Consider the following 24601-nt stretch of genomic DNA (forward strand, 5'->3'; position numbering starts at 1 on the left):
GAGTGTCTCAGGGCTTACTCCGTGGATCTCTTCCTTATCTAGTTAACCTTGTGCTGTGAGAAGTCTTGAATTTTTTAATGTAAGATGATCAAAATGATTATGCTCCTGTATGGTTGGTGTTAATGCTGAACTTGTTATGAAACTTAAATTAAAAGGCAAAATACTTTGCAAGGATACAATGCATGCAGATATTCATTAAAGAGTCATCAAGAATACTCTGTCCTTAAAATCAAATATGGAAAAGACTATGGATGTATTGCTGTGAACTAAATATGGCCCCATTGCTTAACACCCAGACAGTCCTATGCTCTGCTTAATAAATTGGCCGCATGATGTGGTAGCAGCAATTGAATGGGTTAGTTCTGCAAAATGTTGAAGAGATTGTTTGAAATGTGAAAATGAAACAAAACAACCAACTTGTTTTATGCCATAACCCCCCCCCCCCCCCCCCCCCCCCCCCCCCGCCTTAGATAACCAGCAAGCTCAGATCAAAGACGTGGTCATTTGGTTGACATTTCCACGCATCATACTGAATATAACCTTGAATGGGCATTCATAGGTGGTGACATAAACATATCATGTAATCTACTCATTCTTCATGAAATAGTGTCTTGAGGAAATTCAACTGGTGGAAAATAATCTGACCCACTTTGCTACATTGAAGTCAGTTTCCAAAAATAGAAATCACAGTATAAGGTGTAATTGTGAAGCTAAGAGCTACATTTCAAAAAGTTCTCTGATTTCAAATTTATGAAAACGAGCTAAGATTATTCTTTTTACCATCTAACTGAGTATTGATACTGTGGAAAATTGCTACAAAGGAAAGTTACCAAATTCAGTTCATTAAGAGCATAAAAAAAAAAAACGAAATAAAATGATTTCACAAGAGCAGAATTTTACAAGTATCTTAAGAATGGTAAATCTATGTATAAAAACCATGGTGCAAAGACTGTATCCATATTTGCAAGTACCTATATTTGTGATCAGTTGATTTCACTATGAATAAAAATAAATCTCTTTCTTACCTAAATGATTTAAGGCTAAATTCCGCATTGCAAACTATAACAAGAAATGCAAACCTGACAAGTACAGCTTAGTGAGGAAGAAAATCCATGATATTTTAGTTCCAAATTAAAGAAGTAACCAATTAAGGGGCACCTGGGTGGCTCAGTCAGTTGAACGTCTGACCTCGGCTCAGGTCATGATCTCATGGTTGATGAGTTTGGGCCTTGCCTCCGGCTCCGTGCTGATAGCTCGGAGCCTGGATCCTGCTTCGGATTCTGTGTCTCCCTTGCTTTCTGCCCCTCCCCCGCTCATGCTCTGTCTTTCTCTGTCTCAAAAATCAATATAACCATTAAAAAAATTAAAAAAAAAGAAGTAACCAATTAAAAAAGGAAAATGTAATTTAACAGTGGTGATATTTATTTCTTTTTTAATTTTTTTTAACGTTTATTTATTTTTGGGACAGAGAGAGACAGAGCATGAACGGGGGAGGGGCAGAGAGAGAGGGAGACACAGAATCGGAAGCAGGCTCCAGGCTCTGAGCCATCAGTCCAGAGCCTGACGCGGGGCTCGAACTCATGGACCGCGAGATCGTGACCCGAGCTGAAGTCGGACGCTTAATGGACTGAGCCACCCAGGCGCCCCTAACAGTGGTGATATTTAAAGAAAAGTTATTATTGTGCCTTTCCAAGTTCATGACCATTTTCCCAGTTAGCCTTGGAGGAGATTTGGATCTGTTACGGAAGCAATGTGAGAGCAAGAATAAGGTAATACTCCTTTCTCGGCATTCTTTGGGATTTACAGAAAGACAATATGCTTAAAATTCAGTTAATGGGAGACTGAGAGGGCTTAGGTTTTTCTAAGTTTTGAAAACTGAGATCATAGTGTTCATGTAAAGGAGAGACTCTGCTGGGACAGCCAGCTGGGGAGGCTAGAGCTCAGAAAGGGATGGTGGTGGTCAAAATCTGCCCATTTTACTTCTGGGGTTGTGGGAGAAGGCAGAGAGAGAGAATCAGGAGGAGTAGAAGTATGTTGTGGTTGTCCATCTTTGGCCCTTGGTGTAGAGAATGGGAAGTCAGATAAACTGAAGGGAGAGTGGCTTTCCCTGCGCTCAGGTCAAGATTCTGGAGGAGACTCCTGTGTAGAGGCTCCGTGCCAATATGGGTGAACCAACACAGCCTAGAGAGCTGTTGGGTGTGGCCAGGAAGAGAGCAGCTCTCACTTAGACACCAAGCCTCTCTTGGTTCCATACTAAGAGCCAGGGGGCTTCTCATCAGGCCTGCCATTGGTAGGAGCAGGTTGCCCCACAGCAGATATTGAAGGGGGAGCTACTTGGCTGTGAGACTGCATGGGACACCTGGGGGGGGGGGGCGGTCAGGTCTACAGCCAGGCAATATCCAAAGGCAGGCCTGGTTAGCATGACACAGTGGAGAAAAGCCCATGTGTGCATAGATGTAAGTCAGCAGTAGAGGCCAGTAGAAAGCCCAGGACAGTACCAGCCAACTATGCTTCAGCAGCCACAAGATCAGATGACGGTAGAACAATAAATGTCATATGACTTCTGGTGCAAAACCACATGAATCCTCCGCCCCCAGTGTCTTCACCATTTTGAAGGAGAACAGGGCAGAGAGCAATGGAAACACAAGATAATGAGCATTTTTCTCAAAAGTTTGATATTTAATAATTCTTTATGTTACTGGGTTGGTCTAAGGCTTGAAATGGATTGAACGGTAAACCTTTCCTCTGCTGCAGGAGGAAGGTTGTAAGGGACACCTGGTCAGGTACACGAATTAAATAAAGGAAAAACACTTTTCTATGTGTATACAAGTTGTATCAGAATAGCTATGACAATATTCAGGATAATTCAATATTTATATTTTTCAATTTGTATTCCATTTCTTTTTCAAAATAAAACCTCCGGTATTATATGAATGTGTTTGAGATTGTGTGCTTAAGCCACAGTTCTGTAAAAATAAGGCAAGTTTGGGGGCATCTGGGTGGCTCAGTTGGTGAACCGCCTGACCTCAGCTCAGGTCATGATCTCACGGTTTGTGCATTTGAGACGAGCTTCAGGCTCTGCGCTGACAGTGAGGAGCCTGCTTCAGATCCTCTGTCTCCCTCTCTGCCCCTCCCCAGCACGTGCTCTCTCTCTCTCAACATAAATAAATGAACATTTTTAAAAAATAAGGCATGTTTGGTTATCTTTCTTCACTTGACTTTTCTTATATTCAGCTTGCTACATTCCTGTTTATTGCCAGCTTGGGCCTTGAAGGCATTTGCAGTTTAGGTATTTCTGTATTTAAAGAAATCAAATGACTCTTTAGGAACTCCTTGGCCCTAAAAGGAACACAAAGGGAGGAGAGAAAAGAAAATTCACACACTAAACTCACACATTGAAAGGAGCTTTTAGTAATTCCATGAAAAATGAATACAAATCCAATTAAAAATACACAGAAGTAGGTTTTTGAAGAATGAGTTTGCCTTATTCCATTTGGGGTTTAGGGGAAGGTTAAACACTATATGGATCCTTAAAAAGTAAGACTTTTTTTTTTTTTTTAAACCAGGATGGAGCCAAGAATAATTCAGAAAAGTAAAGTAAGAGATTTGGTTTAAAAAAAGAAAAAGAAAAGAGTAAAAGGGCTATAACTAAAAAATTAAAGAAACAAGGATTACAGATAAATATTAGAGCTAAATAAAAAAAGGATAGAAAAAGGATAAAATATACACTGTGAAGTCAAGAATAGATAGGGTGAAAAGTAAAAATGAAGCTAAAATAAATAAGCTGAAGGATAAATACAGAGAATAAAAATAGAGAGGTGACAAAAGACTAAAGGGGGAAGTGCACAAAATCAAAATGTTAAACCTTACTAAATTTAACTCCAAATCCCAGGGTATTTGTGGAATGAAGTTCTGGAAAAATAAGCTCCCATTACTTAAAAAGAAACAAAGCTGACAAGTCACATGAGTAACTCAGAGTGACCTCTGGGCTAAAGTAACTCCCAGGGGCTGGGGTCCTCAGCAGAACTTCTTAAGGGCAGAGATGGCCCAAATTTCCAGGGTCTGCAGTCTCTCAAGTGTCTCTTTAATGCCAACAGCAGGCCTGTTCATCAACAGGAAGTAATCAGCCTGGAGCATCACCACTAACCAATATTAATATTTCTATTGCCTTATCTCTGTTCCTATTTGTTACTGCACAAATTTATTATTTATTAGATACTATTTATTATAGTGTACTGTATAATACAGAAAATACCAGAGGAACAATATATCTTGACTATTAATGTATTATTAAATGCCTTCTGCTACTTTAGCTACAAAAGAGATATACTCCATGCTGAAATTGGCAGAAAAGACAGCCCAATCACTCAGAAGTATTTTTTTTTCTGGGACAGTTTTCGCTCTCCTCCTTAACTCCCCCAGTTAAGGTAAGGTTAAAAAAAAACAAAAACAAAAACAATTCTCTTGAGACTCAGAATAGGCAAAACAATCTTGAAAAAAGAACAAAGTTAGAGGACTTAGACTTCCCAATTGCACTTAATGCAAAGCTACAGTAATCAAGACAAAGGGGTACTGGAGTTAAGAGTAGATAGATCAATGGAATAGAATTGAGAGTCCAGAATGAATCCATGCATCTATGGTCAAGTGACTTTCAACAAGGGTGCCAAAACCATTCAATGAGGAAGGAACAGTTTTTTTCAACAAATAGTTCTGGGACAAGTAGAGAGCCACATGCAGAAGAATGAAGCCCTACCTCACAAATTTGTAAAAATTAACTTAAGTGAAAAGAATAGGCAAATTTATAGAGACAAAGTTGATAAGTAGTAGCTGAGGCAGAGAAAAGGATATGAGGAGATGGAATATGACTGCTGATCTTTGTAACAGTTCTATGAGATGAATCCTTTTGTAAACATATTACAGATAAAAACTAAGGCATTGATAACTTGCCCACACAGTTAATAAGGGGAAGATGCAGGAATGGACTGTCCCTAATGGTTGTTGGAAAGGTATCTTGTACATGGTAAGCACTTACCTTAGGGTAGCAATTATTATCCATAGGCATTAATCTTTAAAATTTTTTTTTTTTCAACGTTTTTATTTATTTTTGGGACAGAGAGAGACAGAGCATGAACGGGGGAGGAGCAGAGAGAGAGGGAGACACAGAATCGGAAACAGGCTCCAGGCTCTGAGCCATCAGCCCAGAGCATAGGCATTAATCTTGAGTGGTGACTCTAATATCATAAATATACCATACTTTAGGCAGGGTCAGTAAAATAGAATCCAAAACAAGTGATATGAAATTATACATTGTACTTGAGCACATTTTCCTTTCCATTTTGAGATGTAGATATTGTATATATAATAAGATGTGTAATCCAGGAGATGTATTTCAAAATGTACATGTGACAGGTTTATTTTTAAGTGAAATGGGATCTTGCACATGAATTTTGATTACCTTGCTCAACTCCTCAAGGCCCCTGACCCACTCTTTCTGCCCAAATGAGTTTCAAATGGAAAGAATAAAAACGTAATTCTAGAAAAGTCTTCACCTCTGGGTGAATTCTTTTTATAGTCTCTTCATATAAGGGCAAAGAATTTACCCACAAGGTTGGTAAAAGGGTGAGAAATTTCTTGACACCTAAAGATTGTTTAACCATAAATGTTTAATTCTAAGCTGTTGAAGTCAACTTCAGAGCTCACATCCGTTACTTCATAAGAATATACTCACACTAACAGCTCAACCTCATAGAACTATAGCATCCATGGACACTGAGCTGAAAATTTGGAGAGCAAACCTGTGGACAATGAAATAATACCCTCATGTAAAAACATCTGCACAGAATAATGATGTGGACATATTTTTGGGGGAAAAAAACTGCAAAACTGAATTCATATGTTCTTTATTGTGCCTTTGGAAACATAGATAGAACTCTATTGGGTGGTGGAGACAAGAATGAAAGACAGAGTGGGATAAGAATTCTCTTCATTGGAGGGTTATATTCCCTGACATCTTAACATTCTAGCTAGAAAGGCTGATTGTGATTTTTAAGTTATATCCAGTCTTCTCTTCTTGGAAAGGCCCAGAAGATGGGAGGACTAGTTTCAGTTCTGTCATTTACAACAAAAGGGTTTGTACAAATTCTGACTCAGTCTGAGATTTTCCAATCAGCTAACATGGCTGAAATGTGGAACTCCCACACTCAAGCTCTTGTCAGTTTCAATACAAGTATTGCTCCCTCTGCTGGCAGTTTATTAGCATTTACTAGGTCTCAAGGATGGTGTAGCAGAAACAGCTTCCTGAACCAGTCCTGAGGTCAGGGTCCTTTCCTCCAGGTACAAGCTGCTTGACCTTACTCAAATTACTTTGTTTCCATGAGTCTCAATTTTTGCATTTCAAAAAATTAGTGATAAAAAACTAACTTTCAAGACTATATGATTCAAGTACATGTAAAATGTACTCAATCATTGGAAGATATTATTATTATTATTATTATAAGACAATTTGAAGGGAGAAAGCTAGCCTGTTCATCAAATTTCTCAATGTTGTAAAATATGATTTTCAATATTGTTGGTTTGCTGGATGTGAGAAAAAATGCACATGTTATAGCAACCTAAGAAGCTATTGTCACAGCATGTAGAATAATAACAAAATATTTGTAAAGTTCTTAAAAATTCTTAGGTGTATAACTTAAGTCGCAGGTGCCAAACACTCCTTTTATAAAGTTCAATATCCATTGTTAATAAAAGTATTAGATAAAAATTGAAATTAATGGATATTCCTTTGATGTGATTAATCTAATCTAAATTGCATAATTATTATATATTGTCCTATAACTATATACATAGTTATATATATTTTGTAGCCTGCTGACTACTGAATTATTTTGTTCATATTAGTGTTATCATTGATTCTATTGGGTTTTGCAGATATATTATCATACCACCTGCAAGTGGAATTTTACTTCTTTTCCAATTCTTATGCCTCTACTTTTTTTCCCCCTTGAATGAATACAGTGACTAATGCATCCAGTATGGTGTGAAATAGTAATGGAGATGGAGATTGTGGACATTTGTGCCTTGTTCCTTACCTTCATGGGGATGCTTTCACTGGAGGAGAATGTTGAAATAAAGAAACACTGAAAGTATCCCATGAAGGTAAGGAACAAGGCAAAAATGTATTCATCTCTCAGTTGGTCTTGCAGAAATTGGCAAATGCTCCATGGCAAGATTAACCTCAATCATGGACTTACCTCTCTGGCTCTCTTTCTTTCCCCAGACACTGGTCCAATATATTTTTTTTTCTCAATATATGAAGTTTATTGTCAAATTGGTTTCCATACAACACCCAGTGCTCATCCCAAAAGGTGAAATATTTCTTTACTATTTGTTAGCTCTATCTACAGGGAATTAATTTTTATTGCCCCAAGTTTTCAAGTTGTCCTAAGTAGGAAGGCTTGTCAGAATTGCCTGATCTGCTATTAGCATAAATGTCAAGTTCTATACATCTAATACTGATTTCATCTAGATATTGATTTTCTAGATATTTGTATTGGGAGGTGTTCCTTGTTAGTCTTAGTCCTTTATGTTGCCTTAATGTAAGGACTGTCAAAATTATAAAATGTGCTCTACTCTAGTGGTTAAAAACTTGGTCTCTGAAATCAAAGAGAGTTGGGTTTAAATAGTGATTTTGCATCTCCTTATGTTGATATGGAAAATAACTTGGAGATGATTTCCTGTGTTCTTTGAAAGTCTAATTATGAAGATGGAATATGAAAATGTTATAAAGCATTTAGCATAGGGTTTAGTCAACAGGAAATACTCTAGAAATGGGTTCTTGAAAAAAGAAATCTTGACTCTATAAGAAAATATTCTTTGAATGGAGAGATTTGAGGATTACCACCTCAATCAAATAATCAGACTTACCTGGTCACACAGACATGTGCCTCTTAATGTGGTGCATTAAAAAGCACATTACATTTATCTATGTAGTATAATTGCTAAATATGTTTTACCTGAATCAAATCATGAAGAGATAATCAGACAAATCATTTACAGAACATTCTGTAAGAAAACCAACCAGAATTCTTAAAAAATCCAACAAATCAGGTTACCTGTGTGGCTCAGTTGGTTAAGCTCCCGATTCTTGGATTTGGCTCAGGTCATGATCTCACAATTCGTGGGTCTGACTGAGCCCTGTGTCGGGCTCTGCAGCTGGAAGCATGGAGCCTGCTTGGGATTCTCTCTCTCTCCCTCTCTCTCTGCCTCCCATCCACTTGCGCTGTCTCTGTCTCTCTCAAATAAATAAATAAACTTAAAAAAAAAAAACCAACAAGTCAATATCCCGAAAAAGAAAACCAAGGGCAGAAGGATACTTCTGGTTCAGAGAGATTAAGGGGACATAAAAAAATGACATGCATTCGAAACCCTGTTTGGATCCTGAATTGGAAAAAAAAAAATCCACATATTTTTGAGGCCATTAAGGAAATTTAAATAGGGATTACAAATTATATTATTGAATCAATATAAAAATTTTATATGTGATAATGGTATTGCACATAGGTGAATGTACTTAAGAGATGCATGTTGAAATATTGAGGGGTAAAGTATTATCATGTCTGCAACTTAGTTTCAAATGCTTCAGTTAAAAATAAATAATAAATAAAACAAATGTGGAAATGTTAACAACTGGTCTAAGTGAAGTATATACATAAGAGTTTTTTGTTATGTATTTTTACTTTTCTGTGTGTTTAAAACTTTTCAAAATAAAAAGTTGGAGGCTCAGTTGGTTAAGCGTCTGACTTCGGCTCAGGTCATGATCTCATGGCTCATTGAGTTTGAGCCCCACTTTGGGCTCTGTGCTGATAGCTCAGAGCTGAGAGCCTGCTTCAGATTCTGTGTCTCCTTACCCCGCTTGCCTCTGTCTCTCTCAAAATAAATAAACTTAAAAAAAATTTTTTAAGTGAAAAATAAAAAGTTGGAGGAACATTCTTGGCTTTTTTATTCAAGTTACTCATTCTCAGATAAGCTTTTAATTCATTCATTAAAAATGTATTGAGCACTTACTACATGTTACATACTCATAGAGGTGCTGGGGAGTGGTGATGAACCGATAGGTAAGATCATTCTCCAATTTTCAGTTTCCTCATCCATAATATGGATATAGAGTAATAGTATCCCCCGCATTAGCACTGTGCTTGGTTCAGAGTAGGCACTCAACAAATGTTAGCTATTATAATTCACCAACGTTGTCCATTGTTGATCTAATTTAATCTATTTGATGATTTTGGTCTTTTAATTCTGCTTTTCCATCTATTCTTCCCAATCCACTTCCTGATGTTACTGCTCATTGTTAATATTATTAGGGTATTTGAAGTTTTGGAAAGAAGATATTATATGAAGTCAAAGCAAAGATGAAATTAAAGTGGTTAGGGTATATTTTTCAAATTAGGCTTTTATATACTTGAGTATTCTAAGATCTGAAGTTTATATTCATATAGATTTTTACTGATGATTATGTCCTGGCTTAAGTAAGATTGTGTTATAAACTAGAAGCAACTAAAGAAAAATTTCTAAATTAAAAAAATATATATTAGATCTTGAACTGATTAAATAATAAACAACACTAGAAACTCAATATTCTATTCCAGTAATCTTGCCTTTTTTACAAACTGTGTATATGTAACATGTTATTTTATCTATGAGTAAGAGTACGTCTTCTCTCCATTCTACTCCACCTACTCATGTTCTCAGATGCTAATGGCTTGGTCTGATAAATGTACAGTTCATTCTAAGACCATAACATAAAAGTTATCATTAAGTTTCCAAACTTTCTGTGTAGACTGTGATCATAGCTTATAGCTTATTATATAAAAAATTATTTTAATGTTACAGTACTAAAAACAACTAGATTGTTCATATAGCTTGCAAAGTATTACTGAAAACTCACTGGAGTGACCCAATAATTACAGTAAGTGATATTTTTGGGTTAAGTTTATTTTCAAGTGTTTATTCAAAAACATAAAAGAAAACATTTCTATTTCCTTATTTTTCCCTTATAGCTTTTGAGAAGACTAAAACAATCATTCATATATTAGCATTAATAGTAAGTATCCCATCTATTTTACAGGTTTACATTGCATTTCAATACAGTTTTGTCCACTAACGATAATGTAAATTATTTTTATTATACATTCTGGGTAGGGTTAAAATAAATAACATAGGAATAATTTAACAAATCATTAGGGAAAAGCTACTATATTCCAGGTTTTGAGAACACATAAATAAATAAATGGTCCCTGCCTTTAAGAAGCTCACAGTCCTGGGGTGACTGGGTGGCTCAGTCAGTTGAGGATCTGACTCTTGATTTTGGCTCAGGTCATGATCTCACGGTTCATGAGATAGGGCCCCGCATTTGGCTTTGAGCTGACGGCATGGAGCCTGCTTGGGATTGTGTCTCTACCTCTCTCTCTCAAAATAAATAAACTAGGAAAAAAAAAAAAAAAAAAAAAAGAATCTCATAGTCCAAAGCGGCAGTGGGGGCAAGGGGGACAGACAAATAAGACTGACAATTTAATGTAGTAGACAGCTTTGAGAATGGTATGTACAAAGAACTATGGGAACCTTACTTAACGAGGGCCACTTAATCCAGAATGGTGTAATCTAGGGATGGTTTCCAGGTCCAGAGAATAAGTTTTACAAAAGAGTTTGCCAAGAAGAGAGTTAATGGTGGCTGAAAGGTATTCCTCTAAAAGGGATTGTCAACTAGTCCTAGAGAATGATGCCTGGTCTTTAAGGTTCCTTCTAACAGATCCTCACCTGCTTGATCCAACACAAGGAATCTGCATAGAGTAAGGCATCTTTCCAATATTGTGCCTATTTGTTAAATACTGGTTTCCCGGATTCTTATTTTTTGTGTCACAGAGCACAATTTAAGAAGAAAATGCCATCCTGACTAAAATGTTTCACAGACACTTTTTACTATGGTGATGACCACAGATTCAGAATGAACAATCTGGTATAGTGAGTACTATACCATCTACTTTTAAGAAAAAGAAAAACAAAAGTTAAAGATTCCTGGAAAGCTATAAATTTAAACAAGTCAGGTATATAGCGTACTCTAAAATAATACAGTTCTTCTCCTCCTCCTTTTTTCTTTTTTTCATGTTTTCTTTTCTTTTAAATGTAGGGAAAACAAAAAGGATCTAAGTCCCTTGCCTTGGTTATCTACAAGTAGTACACTAGATGGTGCTGTAAGGCTGTTGGAAAGCGTTTGCCAAGAAAAACAGTGTGGCGGTGCTGATGGCTGTCCCTGAGAGCAGTTCCAGGTCTGTAGGCAAGTAATGGGTATCATGATCTCACAAGTTTCAGCCTTCCAGTCAGATTAATTTTAAACTAAACCACAAGTTTAGCACATTTTAAAATGGGCTCAGTGTTTGACAATTCAATCTGATGCCACTGAAATGGACATTTAAAAGTTATCAAAATATAAATTTATTATATTCTACATTTCAACATGTTACTATTAATTTCATTTTAGGTAGTCTTGCTAATTATGTCTACTTCTAGTTATAAGCCTAGTTATGTCTACTACTTAATGAATCACTAATCAGTTTCTTCACATGGTTTCCTGAATTTTTGAATTACCATTAAGCAGGAAATATCAATCAAACTCCTTTATCATTAGAGTACTGCAATATACTAATATAAATACATGAAGCAATACATTTAAAACACTCTATCAGTATAGTATTTCTTACATAAATAACATATCATGATTTTTCTGCATTATAGTAAAGCCAGAATTTTTATGAAAGTGCAGAATAAAAACAAAGCTGGACTTTTACAATATTTTTTTTTGAATGTTAAACATTAAAAAGGCGAACAAAAAAACAAACCTAAGAGTCATTTTAGTTTTAAACTCTCAAAGTTACAAGATGTGTTTGTAATGTTTCAGCTTATCTTTCCAGTTCTGCTTCTAGAATTTCCCCCCATGTATCTACATCCATTGGGTACATGATTTTTTCTGGTAGGCTAAGAGGAGAACATATGTTGCTGTATCTGCCACTTAGCCATTCGTGTTTCACTTTACTCTTCTGATAATTCCTCAGTAGTATTACCTGAAAGAGGTAAATCATCATTGTTAAAAAATGGAGTAGGTGGTTGGTCAGTGAGTTTGTTTAAAATTAGAGAAGCTGAATGACAGGGCTGAAAAGAAGATTAAATATTTACTTTGATATACACATCTACTATTACATTTGTGGTAAGCATATGTGCGTGGGTGGGTGGGTGTGGGTGTGGGTGTACGTATATGTGTATACACACAGAGTGAGCCACAGAGTTTGCTGTGAGTTGTGGAAAAGGTGGAATGAAGTAGCTAACAGAGGAATATGCCTGAATTTAGTATTTAAAAAACGTAAAAGGATGGATGGGATGATGTGGTTTGCAGGAAAATACTAATTCAACTTCAAGGCCAAAAGCCAACACACTCTGTATGTCACTCTGTATATGAAATCCTACCTCCTCTGTGCAGAAGGCAGAGTTGGCTCAAACCTATCACCATATTGTCAAGAACACCACAGACTTCAAAGACTAAACTTACTCTCCAGGAATATCCACTTTCTAGATCATCGTCTACTTCTCTTTGGCACACAGCTCTTAAGGTCAAGCAATGAGGTTTCCATAAGGAGTCACTGTTTCTTACTGTGTAATTCCAGCTCCTGCAAGTTATGGAAGCCCTGCACAAACTCCGAATGTCCAGCTGACTGAAAATTTTAAAAGTGACTTCTGGAGGCAACAGTTCAACAAAGGTATTTTGACTCTCTTTCTTTTCCTTCTCAGCATCCACAGAATTCAATTTTATGCCAGAAACTCTTGAATTATTGTTCCTCTTGAGGCTTTTCTGCATAGCTTGATGTTTTAGCAAATTATCCACATATGTAACCTAAAAGGCAAAGTTTAAACACGCTCAGTCTCTTCAGATCAGACTATAGAACCTACTCTGAGCCAGATATTTTCTGGGTATGATTACAAGAACCTTAACTTTCATGACTTGAGGTTTTCAATCTGTAAAATGGGGCCAATGATGCTCCTTTCCTGTGTGTTCTTACAAGGATTAACAGGGATAATGTGTAAACCATCTAGCTTCATCTAAATTGCACATAGGAGACACTCAACACATATTACTTCCCTTTAAAAAATTTTTTTTTTTTTTAATTTTTGAGAGAGAGAGAGAGAGAGAAAACAGAGTGTGAGCAGGGGAGGGGCAGAGAGAGAGAGTGAGACACAGAATCAGAAGCAGGCTCCAGGCTCTGAGCTGCCAGCATATAGCCCGATGCGGGGCTCGAACCCACAAACCAGGAGATCGTGACCTGAGCCGAAGTTGTACGCTTAACTGACTGAGCCATGCAGGCGCTCCCTACTTCTCTTCTTTTTAAATGTTTTTGGTAAATGGGTTTGTTTCTACACATTTATGTTTCTGCTCCCAAAGAACATTATCTAAAAAAGTGAAATGATACCTCACAAACTATAATTTGAGTTTAGTAGTAGAAATAACTATTGTGGGAACACGTTTGATTCCACGCATTTGCTGAAAATACTTTTGAAAATGTGTATGGTTCAATCTCTTGAACTCCTAAATACTTGTCTGTGGGAAGTGATACCTTGTCATTAAGTTCTTCATCTACAGTTTGTGACTTAACCACAACCCTGATGGACTTTTGTAGTTTATATGATAATTGTTATCTACTTGTACCTAATGGGTAGGTGCTCACAGTTGACACAATGGAAAAGAGGTTGAAGTCCAGGTTATAACAACACAAAGCCTCAAATTTTCAATTCAGTTATTAGATCAGTGTTTTAGAAATGGCCTCTTGAAGGTATCCTACATGCATAATTATGAATGAAGAACACTAGGTATTGAGGCCATAAAGCAACAGTAACCAGCAATTATAAACAATGTTTATAATTCAGTTAGGTATAGCATATAATTACAGACTGAAAGTCCAGTTTCGGCTAATTTACCTAAAGTGCATGGTCTAGGCTCCAAAATCAGTTGAAAGCATGAGCTATTTTTGCATACAAAGACAGCTCAGATTACTCAAAATCAGTTTACTCCATGTTGCACTTCCTTTTATAATGGGGGGTGGGTTACAGTGCAGGAAGAAGGGTTTGCTAAATACTTCTTTTTAACTCAGCTAATGATTCCCCTTTCTAAACATGCTACTTACCTATGTTTCTGCACTTCTCAAGGCCACAATTGCTCCCATTCGTTTGATTGTTTATGATCCAAATTAGCTATAGTAAGAATTTTAATGTCTGTGTTCAACAGACATTAGGACTTCCTCTCGAAGTTTTGGGGAAGTAAGAAAGCAAACTGATAGAAACAAGTTCATGAGTCAAGAGCAAATTTTTATCAGGAGCTCGTCTCTTTCAATATCAATACAAACCAAAGCCGAACTACTGTATTTATGGGGAGGGGGGGGGGAAAGAATCTCACATTAATGTGGAGAACGTTACTGTTGCATTTAAACATTTGTTACTTCTCCCAGAATCTCATTGGGGAATAAAACGCGTCCTCTCGTTACAGTTCTTTCCCAGGAGGCAAACGAATTTTTGAGTTTAACAGCTGGGGGGTGCCTCGGTGAGGTTCCTAAATTCCCGCTAGGCATCTTCTTCTAAGGCCAGTTTTGCCTGGATACCTGGAAAACTATCCCTCTTCTGCCCCTTCTTTATGAACCAAACTTTGCTGAATTATCTCTCGAGTTAGGGAAGAGCTCGCCCCCCCTTTCAGGTGTCACAGGAAGGGAGGGATCCAGAGGCGGCGCAGACACACCCCGCAGGTAACTCCACATCCCATCTGAGTGCCCTCCTTGAGGATCTCGCGCAGTCTGCAGCTGCCCGAGTCCAAAGAACACGGAGCAATGACAAAAAAGCGACAATAACAACCGTCAGCACTGACTGTCACCGCAGCTCCAGGGGACTGAGCTGAGGCTGCGTCGTCCAGACGTCAGCGGGAACTCCTACCTCCAGGGCCGCGGTAGCTTCTCCGGCAAATTAAATCCTCCGGAATTCGAATCCTTCGCCATAGTCCCTCCAGTTCCGCCCACTGTAGTCCCGCCTTGCTGACTCGGATTTCGCACAGGCGTAGAGAGGAGCGCGCGTTGCCTTTTGGGAGTGGTAGTTTTATCTGGGCGTCTCAACTTAGCAAGAGAGGAGAAGGAGGGCGCCACGGACTACAGGGCCCGACGTCCCCTGTGACGGGTGGGCGGTGAGAAAGCGGGGTGGTGGGGTGGTTAGCCGGGGCTTTTAAAAAATAATTTTGAGGCGGAGTGTTGGAGGAATCCCGGAGCGCGTCACTGGCCGGAGAGGAGAGGCGGGGCTCCTGCTGCGGCGCCAGAGCTCCTGCCGTGCCAGGCCTGGACACCCCCGAGCGGAGCTTGTGCTCCCCCTCCCCCTGCATTTTTCCGAGGGCCTGCCTAGGCCCTGTGCGTGTCCATGGAAGGCGGAAACGGCTGCGGGGACCGTCTCCTTGCCAAGGGGTGTAGTCTTCGCCGCCATGTCCGGGGGCTTCGAGCTGCAACCGCAGGACGGCGGCCCCCGGGTGGCCCTGGCGCCCGGGGAGACGGTGATCGGCCGCGGGCCGCTGCTGCGAGTAAGTGTGGCAGGGGGCTCGGCCGGGCCCGGAGAGCCGTGCGAGGTCCTGGCTGTCTCCTGAAGCCCCGTTTCTGGCTTCCCTACCACCCGGCCCTGCCTGTCTGGATTTTAGAAGCTAGGGAGCAGCACGGTTTTCAGTCAACTTTAAACAGCTCACAAACGTTTTATAGTGGTGCCCTTAATAAGCACTGATTTGTATGATCATTATAATCTTATCCAGGGGTCAGCAAACTATGGCCCTGGGTCCAAATCCAGGCTGTTTTCGTATGGAGCCATGTTCTAAGGATGGTTCTTAAGTTTTAAAATGTGAAATGTAAACAAACAAACAAAAAACCTATTAGCCTTTTAGGAAGAACAATTGGCCCAAGAGTTGAGGATATTGCCTTTTGGCCTGACAAGCCACAGTATTTACAGTAGAATTTGGCCCTTTACAGGAAAAGTTTGCCAACCCCTGATTTTCTCTTTCCTAGAATGATTTCTTTTAAGCTTTTGGCCTCTTGTGGGACTGTATGGGCCTTACTTTTATGGAATAGTCTTTTTCAGTAATATCAGCAGCTAACCCTTGAAGTAGAGTGTAGTGTTCCGGACATTGATCTAAGGACTTTACATGTCCCAACTTTTTAATCACTTCAAAATCCTAGGAATTAGGTGCTCTTATTATCTTCGTTGTTCAGAATCGAAAATTGAGCCATAGAGCGGTTATTTAAAGGGTGCAAATAAGCTTTTGGACATGTAGTGCCACTAAGCTATATATTCCCCACCCTCTTTGGGATGTTTAGGAGTTAGGAAATTTTCCTGCTGCATTCTTAAATTTTATAGATCTCTACCTAAAACAGATATATTATTTTTTGCAACATTCAACATATTTTGTTTAGTGCCCACTTTGTGCAGCACCTTTGCAGACGGTAGCACTGTGGGGTTACAAAGATGAATGAGATATAGGTCTCTGCCCTCTAGGAGTTTTCTCTTGGCCTCTGGAGACCAACCTGTGTCAGTGAGCTAATGCCAGCCAGTGAGGAGTGTGGACTGTTATCCTGGCTAGCCTCCAGTGTCTACATGGAACCATTGATATTATTAGCCTTAGGCTCCTTCTTGGCGCAGGAAAAGGAGTGGTACTTGGGGGTTCTGATGCAGAGGTCAGTCCTAATCGATGTGTATGTGTGTGTGTACATATATGGATAGTAAGGTTATTGAGACAGTTGAAGTTCACCTGGTATTTATTTTTTTTACTGGACAAGTAATTACTTAAATGTTTAAGTAACATTGTTACTTTTCCCCATAGTTTGTTAGTTTACACAAACATTTGAATTTGAGAGAACTACCTGAGAGATTTGTTTCCTTCTTCCCTCCCTTCCTCCTTTCTCCATATATATTTAAATATATGTGTGTGTATACATATATATACATATGTGTGTGTGTGTATATATATATATATATATATATATATATATGAAATTTAACAGAGTATGTGCTTCATCTAGAAACCTTATGTCTGTTCACAAGTGAATTTTTTTTTTTTTTTTAATTTTTTTTTTTTCAACGTTTATTTATTTTTGGGACAGAGAGAGACAGAGCATGAATGGGGGAGGGGCAGAGAGAGAGGGAGACACAGAATCAGAAACAGGCTCCAGGCTCTGAGCCATCAGCCCAGAGCCCGACGCGGGGCTCGAACTCCCGGACCGCGAGATCGTGACCTGGCTGAAGTCGGACACTTAACCGACTGCGCCACCCAGGCGCCCCTCACAAGTGAATTTTGATTTGCTTAACAAATTGTATCACCAATACAGAGTACTGTGTTTCTGGTTAAGGGTCGATGAATTTTAGGCCTGTGTTTTATAAACATGGCAACAGGTTGCAGACTCTTTCATTACTTGTAGCTTGATCTTTGTATTATAGGCTTGCTGATGTGAGATGAGCCTACTTGGTTCCTGTCTTCAAATAGTAAGGAGTAGAAAGTTTGGTCAGAATTTTGCTTCTCCTTTTCGATTAATCATTCTGTGATGACATTCTCTTGCCAAGTTTGGCAGATACTAGAAGTGGTTATGAACAGTGTCCTAAGTGTGTTAAAGGAAAAATTTGAAGAACAAATCAGCTTGTGGTTTTATAAAAAAGATAGTTTCTTTGCAGTGGTTAAAACTCAACATGAAGGTGCTATTTCAAACAGCAATTATTCCAGTGATGCTTTTTTTTGTAGTGTGAGAGAGCAAAGACTTACTTGAAGTGGGAAAACTCAGGATGTTCATTGTAAATTACTCATAATGTGATTATTAATCATTAATACTTAATGATTAATAATGATTTTTGAACTCATTTAACAGGTTATGTTTTTTTGGAGACAAGTTTCACAAGCGTTCATGGCCACACAAACATAAAGGTTTTTAATTCCAATGTGTAAAATGGGCTTGGTGGTGAAACAAATTGATGAGAATGTCTTTGTCTTTACAGTGGCAGGAGAGCACATATAGAGACCACTTATAGATAACAGAGTACAGTGAAATTTAATGTTCTTGTGCCATTTACTTTAGTGGGAGTCATCAGGGAACCTGAGGTCTTGGTTACTTTACCAGGTTGTAATTGTGTTTTATGATCCATACCAGTTAAAGGTTTTACACCAAGATGAATCTCCATGGAATTATACTGGCTGAAGACAGCCAATCCCAAAAGTTACATATTGTATGAATTCATTTACATAACATTATTGCAATTACAAAATTGTAAACATGGAGAACAGATTAGTGGTTGCCAGGAGTTAAAAGAAGTGGAGAGGGGAGCAAAAGGAGACTGGTATGGCTATAACACAGCAACATGAGGATTTGTGTGGTGGTGGAAATATTCTGTATCTTGACTGTATCAATATTAGTATCCTGTTGTGATACTGGACTATAGTGTTACAAGATGTTACTGCTGGGCAAACTGGGAATATGGTACAAGAGATCTTTGTGTATTATATCTTCCAACTATATGTGAAACTATAATTTATCTTAAGTAAAAAATTTAACTTTAGTTAAGGTTTTACAGTATAGCATCTCAAGAGTACCTTTAGGCCAAATTATTTGCTTTATAGTTTTTCTCTAATTAAAGCTGATTATATACGCTTTTTAAAAAGCTGATTATACTCTTAAATGAAAACCACTGTTTCTAATTTCAAATTTCCCTTTTTCTGTTTTGATGGGGATTGTATGACACATTCGTTTCTAATCTGTTTCCTCCAAGAAAAAAGGACAATGCCAGCTATCTAGTGAGTCTTCCTAACGGCGGGTGTAGTAGAATCTACTGCTTTAATTGAAAAGAGAAGAGGCCCTTGGTTGTGGGTGGGGATAGTCATGGGCTCTAATATAGACCTTCCCTGGTATCAGTTCACCATTTCTAAGAATGCTATAAGTGTCCTACAAAGTTTATACAAAAGTAGCCAGTAACCACTCCCTGGCCTGGCAACTCTGTATTGTTTGTGCCTTTTGCAGAATCTCACTGGCCTTTCTGGAACCTAGTCCTGTCTGGTCCCTAGGGATGTGCCAAGCACTCCTAGCTGCTGGGTATCCCCTCCATCTCCTGCACCTTTTTAGTCTAGTATGGTGTCTGGCACATAGTAGGCCTTCAAAGGACATGATCTCTTCCTTTTCTGTGTCTCTGCTTCTCATTCTTCCAACCCTCAAAAAGAGCCTACTTGTAACTTAGGTTTGAAAAGGATATAGAATTTTGAAGTGAATTTATCTTTTTTTTTTTTAATTTTTTTTTCAACGTTTATTTATTTTTTTTGGGACAGAGAGAGAGAGAGAGAGCACGAACGGGGGAGGGGCAGAGAGAGAGGGAGACACAGAATCGGAAACAGGCTCCAGGCTCTGAGCCATCAGCCCAGAGCCTGATGCCGGGCTCAAACTCACGGACCATGGGATCGTGACCTGGCTGAAGTCGGATGCTTAACCGACTGCGCCACCCAGGCGCCCCTTGAAGTGAATTTAAGCATAACAAAGAAGCAACTGCTAAAGCTTTCAGAGCAACATTCATGATGGATTGAATGTTACCATTTTTTTCTATTCCATTTCCTATTTCATTTTCATTTAGTGAATTCAGAAAATAGTTCAATATATACTGTAGTCAGAATGGAAGGATGAAAGAGAAACAAGTCATTACTCTCAAGAAACTTAGTTTCCTAGGTATGAGAGTCAGAGAAACAAGTAACTAAATAGCATTTGCAACCTCAAATGGGAACTGGAACCAGGCAGGCACCTGAGTGAATGAAATGGGACTGTGTAGGAAAAACAGCGCAGGGATGATGGTAAATAAATCACAGCAGTGTCATAGATGACAGCTGCCTTAGTGTTGGGAAGGCCACAAGGAAAATGACCTGTAATGTGGTCCCTGCCACTCAACCCCATGCCCACCTGGTAACAAAGTCCTATGGTTATTTTCATGATTAGTAAGAAACATGAAAAAAAAAAAAGAGTAGTAAGAAATCTGGATTTTTAGATATAACCTCCAACTTCTGAAAGGTCACATTTAATTACAAATTTTGTTTCAGTACTATGAGCCAAACAGAAAAGGATGTTACATGATACAGAAAGGTATAGGAAGGAACCCACAGTTAAGATGAGGGGTTAGGGAAGGCTTCCTGACTCAGTGACATTGAGTTGACTTTGGAGTGTCAGAACAGTTAGCTGTTTGGTAGGTGGAGAGTGGGTGGTAGAGAGGGAAAGGCCCTTCAGGCTCAGTGGATGTATGATTTCCCGGGTCTGAGACAGAAAGTGTATGACCGATTGGGTGATTGGGTAAGTGCTGACCAGGCTTGTGGGATAATCACATTACATCACTGATCCCCTTTTAACTTTTATGGACTTTGCTTTTACAGTATTTATTTTTCTTCTTTAAAATAGGCTTTATTTTTTTCAGCAGTCTTAGGTTCATGGCAGAATTGAGTACAAAATACAGAGAGTTTTCATCTCTGTTCCTCACCTCACCTTTCTTCGCTGTCGATATCTTGCACCACACTGGTATATCCAATGAACCTATATTGACTTGTCATTATCATTCAAAGTCCATGGTTTAGCACTAAGCTTCACTCCTGGTGCACATTGTGTGGGTTTTGACAAATGTGTAATGACACATATCAGGTATTGTAGTATTACACAGAATAGTTTCACTGCCTTAAAAATCCTCTATGCTCTTTGTGTTCTTTCTTCCTTTCCCAACCTACTGAACTCTTTACTGTCTCCATAATTTACCTTTTCCAGCATATCATATAGTTGGAATTATACAGTATGTAAATATAGACTTTTTTAGGCTGACTTCTTTCACTTAGTAATGGTATTTAAGGTTCCTCCATGTCTTCTCATGACTTTTTAATGATGGATAATATTGCAATATCTGAATGTTCCACAGTTTATCCATTTACCTGCTGAAGGATATCTTGTTTACTTCCAAGTTGTGGCGGTTATGAATAAAGCTGTTACAACCATCCATGTGCAAGTTTTTGTGTAGACATAAGTTTTCAGTTCATTTGGGTAAATACCAAGGAGATCAATTGCTGGACCATATGTTAAGAGTGTGTTTAGTTTTGTAAAAAGCTGCCAACTGTCTTTCAGTGTGGCTGTACCATTTTGCATCCCCACCATCCATGAATGATTTCCTGTTGTTCCGCAACTTCACCAGCATTTGGTGTTCTCAGTGTTTTGGGTTTTGGACATTATAATAGGTGCATAGTGAATTACTTTTCACATGTATGTATATTCCTGTATATTTTACATATATTTATTTCTAAATCAATCTCTCCAAATTATCTCCCACGTACTACTCAGCCTGAATATACCATCTCACATGCTTTTGTACCTCTCTCTATGTTCCTTCCACTGGTATTTTGATTCTTGTAGGTAGCATTTGGGTATCTGTATTTTTATTATTATTATTTTTTTAATGTTTTTTATTTTTGAGAGAGAGAGACAGAGTGTGAACTAGGAAGGGGCAGAGAGAGGGAGGCAGAATCTGAAGCAGGCTCCCACGGCGGGGCTCGAACTCACGAACCATGAGATCATGACCTGAGCGGAAGTCAGATGCTTAACCGACTGAGCCACCCAGGCGTCCCTGGGTATCTGTATTTTTAAAAGCTCTGAAGATGATTTTGTTGTGAAATCAGAGTTGAAAACCACTTCTGGACACACTAAGAATGCTTGGCACAGAATAAGTCTTTTAAGACATTTTTGCTGAACTGAATTTTATTGAGAAACTTTAATTTATCGAAGTCCCAAGTGGAGATTTCAACCCAGTTTTGTCTTCCTAAGCTCTGCTTATGTTTTTACTCATTATATTGTCTCTATTATGATGCCATCTATCATATCAATGGTGAGGATAATGTTCTTACGTTTGTATAGCATTCACTTCACAAGTAGCATTGCAAGCCAAGCAGGTTGGGTGAGTTGAAACCTCAGTGGCATTGGGGCGCCTGGGTGGTGCAGTCGGTTAAGCGTCCGACTTCAGCCAGGTCACGATCTCACGGTCCATGAGTTCGAGCCCCGCGTCAGGCTCTGGGCTGATGGCTCAGAGCCTGGAGCCTGTTTCTGATTCTGTGTCTCCCTCTCTCTCTGCCCCTCCCCCGTTCATGCTCTGTCTCTCTCTGTCCCAAAAATAAATAAACGTTGGGAAAAAAAAAAAAAAAGAAACCTCAGTGGCATTAAGTCAGCCCAGTTTTATCATATTGGCTGGCTATTCAGCAACCTTGAATTAGAAGCTCAGCAGGTATTGCATTTTACTTTTTAAAGTCTAAGTGATCCATATTTCATCAGTATTGTGGATTAAATAGATAGTTGTGAGGTAACCTGATAGCCTAACTACTATTATACCATTGGTCTTATGGGAAAGTATTTCGCAAGTTCAAAGACCATTTCACATCCAGTGTTTTAATAACCTTTTAAAGAGAGCTTACTGGAATCTCTCTAGAGAGCCTATGTTTGTTTCCTCAAACTTGCCCTTTGTTAATATCAGAAAAATGAACTTTGGTACATTCCAAGTATGGTAACATTAAACACCTTGTGTCAACTAACTTTTGCTCTTTTGAGGAATAAGATTGACTTATCTAATGTTTTGACAGAGTCTCAAGGTAGATTGAGCTCTGGGGAGTGCATCTTGGATCTGGTAACTGGGAAGCACTCTGGATACGAAACTTTTATGCTTCATCAACAGGTTTGTCAACAATGAGTCTGTTTAATTTGGGTCTTAATTTTAGGTTTTATGTACTTGCCACATATACACACAAAAGTTTGAGGAAGATATTTTATGCAAACTATGCCTAAAGTAGAGCCTATGCTTCTTTAGGTTTATGCATTTTCTCATAGATTCAAATCTCCTACCAGATGTTTTTTTTTTTTAATTTTTCTCTACCGTGGAAGTTTGAATTTGCCTATTTTTTATTTGTCTGTTGTTAATAGAGCAAACTAGACAATCTTGTGTGAAAGCACTGTAAGTTATTAAGTATTATACAAGAAAAATTTTATTACCTTACCGTTTGGTGTCTTCTGTAATTCATATTGGAAAAAGCAAATCTTGCCTCTTCTCTGTTCTTGTGTTTATAGGAGCCAGGCTACATGGGGATATTGTATTTACGAGATACATTATACTTGCCTGTGATATTCAGAAATTTCTGTAGGAAAAATTTTAAGAAAAATGGACTGTTGTTGGTTTTTTAGTAAATATATATAGGCAAAAATGAAATGAAAGGTACCAGTCTATTCTATTTCAGGGTCCAGTAACTTTTCTGCTTTTATTTTATTCAGGTTTGTTTTTTATTTTTAGAATTTTGGAAATAATAAACAAATAGGTCAGAGACCTTGAGTCAAAACATCCAAGCATTTCTGCTAGTAGCGTAAGAAAATCTTCATTCTGTTTGACTTCAGTAGATGTCAAAAATAAATATTTGTCAGACAACTCACAAACAATTCTTTTATGTTTTCATGTCTTTATCTTTTCTTCTAGCACAAACTTCATGTCTTAAAAATGAGACATGAAGACAAGGCGAAAGGACTTGTCCTTATCAGGAAACATTCAATTCAGAACCAGAAAATCAAAGAGAAGGGATCCACATTGTATCAATACAAAAGACAGAGTCCTGTCCCCATTGAAGAAACAGTATGAAAAATTCAAGTAAAAAACATTTGTTCTGTAGTGTCTGAAGAAGAATTTCTGTCATTTCAGCTGTTGTTAACAAAGGATAGGAGTGATTTCAGCATTACCCTGTAGCCTGCGTATGCTTCAGCTCCTGCTATATGCTGTGCAGTTTTTTTAATACTAAAAAAAATTCTTGTGCTTGAATGCACAGATTTGGTTAGCTTCTCTGTTTTCTACTATTCCTTCTCTGACTGGCTGAACATAAATAAATTTGTTATTAGATGTCCAGTATTGTTGAAGTAAAGGATATTAATCATAATTGCTTTTGGCTGCAGGTAACCGAGATGTGACAAACCAAATTGATTTTTCTTTTGTAAGAGAATCTCAGGGGCAGTCAGCCCGGGGCTGTTGCAGATACTCAAGGAACCGGCCCTTCTGTGTTCCTCCTTGGTCATCCTTTGCACGTGATTCATGCCTGCAGTCGAGATGGCTGCTGTACTTTGAAGCGTCCCATTTAAGCAGGAAGAAAAGAGAAAGGCACAGGGCAAAAAAAGGTCCACTCCTTTCGAGCCTGTTCCTTGTTATCTTGAAGACAATAATCTTTCCAGAAGCTCCACTGTTTTAAAATGGAGATTTTGTTGTTTTGTTCAGGAATGGTGAAGCCAACAGATCATGAGATGATTGCCACTGAAAAGATAATTTATTACTCACAGTTCCCAAGAGAAAGAAAGGCACACCATGCCATGCAGGGCCACGTGAGATTGGTGGGAGGCAGAAGGCAGAGAGAGCTAGGGGAACTGCAGGAAAGCCTTTCTCACAACTTTCTTAGGAATGAATGGGCAAGGCAAGATAAACAGGT

General features: G+C 38.5%; 2 protein-coding genes across 5 annotated transcripts in view; one reads left to right on the forward strand and one right to left on the reverse strand.

The window, feature by feature from the left end:
• Positions 1 to 9975: 9975 nt before the first annotated feature.
• Positions 9976 to 15140, reverse strand: FBXO48 (F-box protein 48). 3 transcript variants are annotated; one of them, XM_045446297.1, is made up of 4 exons: positions 15022 to 15101; positions 14226 to 14371; positions 12599 to 12940; positions 9976 to 12116 (listed from the first exon to the last, which is right to left on the reverse strand). In XM_045446297.1, exons 3-4 carry the CDS (start codon positions 12902 to 12904, stop codon positions 11955 to 11957), a joined length of 468 nt encoding a protein of 155 aa, XP_045302253.1. In that variant the 5' UTR covers positions 12905 to 12940; positions 14226 to 14371; positions 15022 to 15101; the 3' UTR covers positions 9976 to 11954. The 3 variants fall into 3 exon arrangements, with proteins under 3 accessions (XP_045302253.1, XP_045302251.1, XP_045302252.1); XM_045446295.1 differs by lacking the exon at positions 14226 to 14371 and having other exon boundaries at positions 15022 to 15140; XM_045446296.1 differs by lacking the exon at positions 15022 to 15101 and having other exon boundaries at positions 14226 to 14483.
• Positions 15141 to 15165: 25 nt separating this feature from the next.
• The window catches only part of APLF (aprataxin and PNKP like factor), an 85026-nt gene continuing 75590 nt past the window's right edge, over positions 15166 to 24601 (forward strand). The window contains exon 1 of one of the 2 annotated variants that reach the window (XM_045446293.1): positions 15166 to 15649. In XM_045446293.1, the coding sequence (XP_045302249.1) occupies positions 15554 to 15649 (96 nt within the window). In that variant the 5' untranslated portion in view covers positions 15166 to 15553. The remainder of the gene's footprint in view (positions 15650 to 24601) is intronic. The other variant, XM_045446294.1, reaches the window with a different exon arrangement.

The sequence above is a fragment of the Leopardus geoffroyi genome, chromosome A3, assembly GCF_018350155.1.
Source record: "Leopardus geoffroyi isolate Oge1 chromosome A3, O.geoffroyi_Oge1_pat1.0, whole genome shotgun sequence".
Taxonomy (NCBI): Eukaryota; Metazoa; Chordata; class Mammalia; order Carnivora; family Felidae; genus Leopardus; species Leopardus geoffroyi.

Bases quoted from the DNA above. Each gene is read 5' to 3' on its own strand.
- FBXO48 (XM_045446295.1), bottom strand. From the start codon at position 12,904: ATGCAGAAAAGCCTCAAGAGGAACAATAATTCAAGAGTTTCTGGCATA. The intron at 12,117-12,598 runs GTAAGTTTAGTC...TACCTCTTTCAG, and splicing joins AAAGTGGATATTCCTGGAGA to GTAATACTACTGAGGAATTA.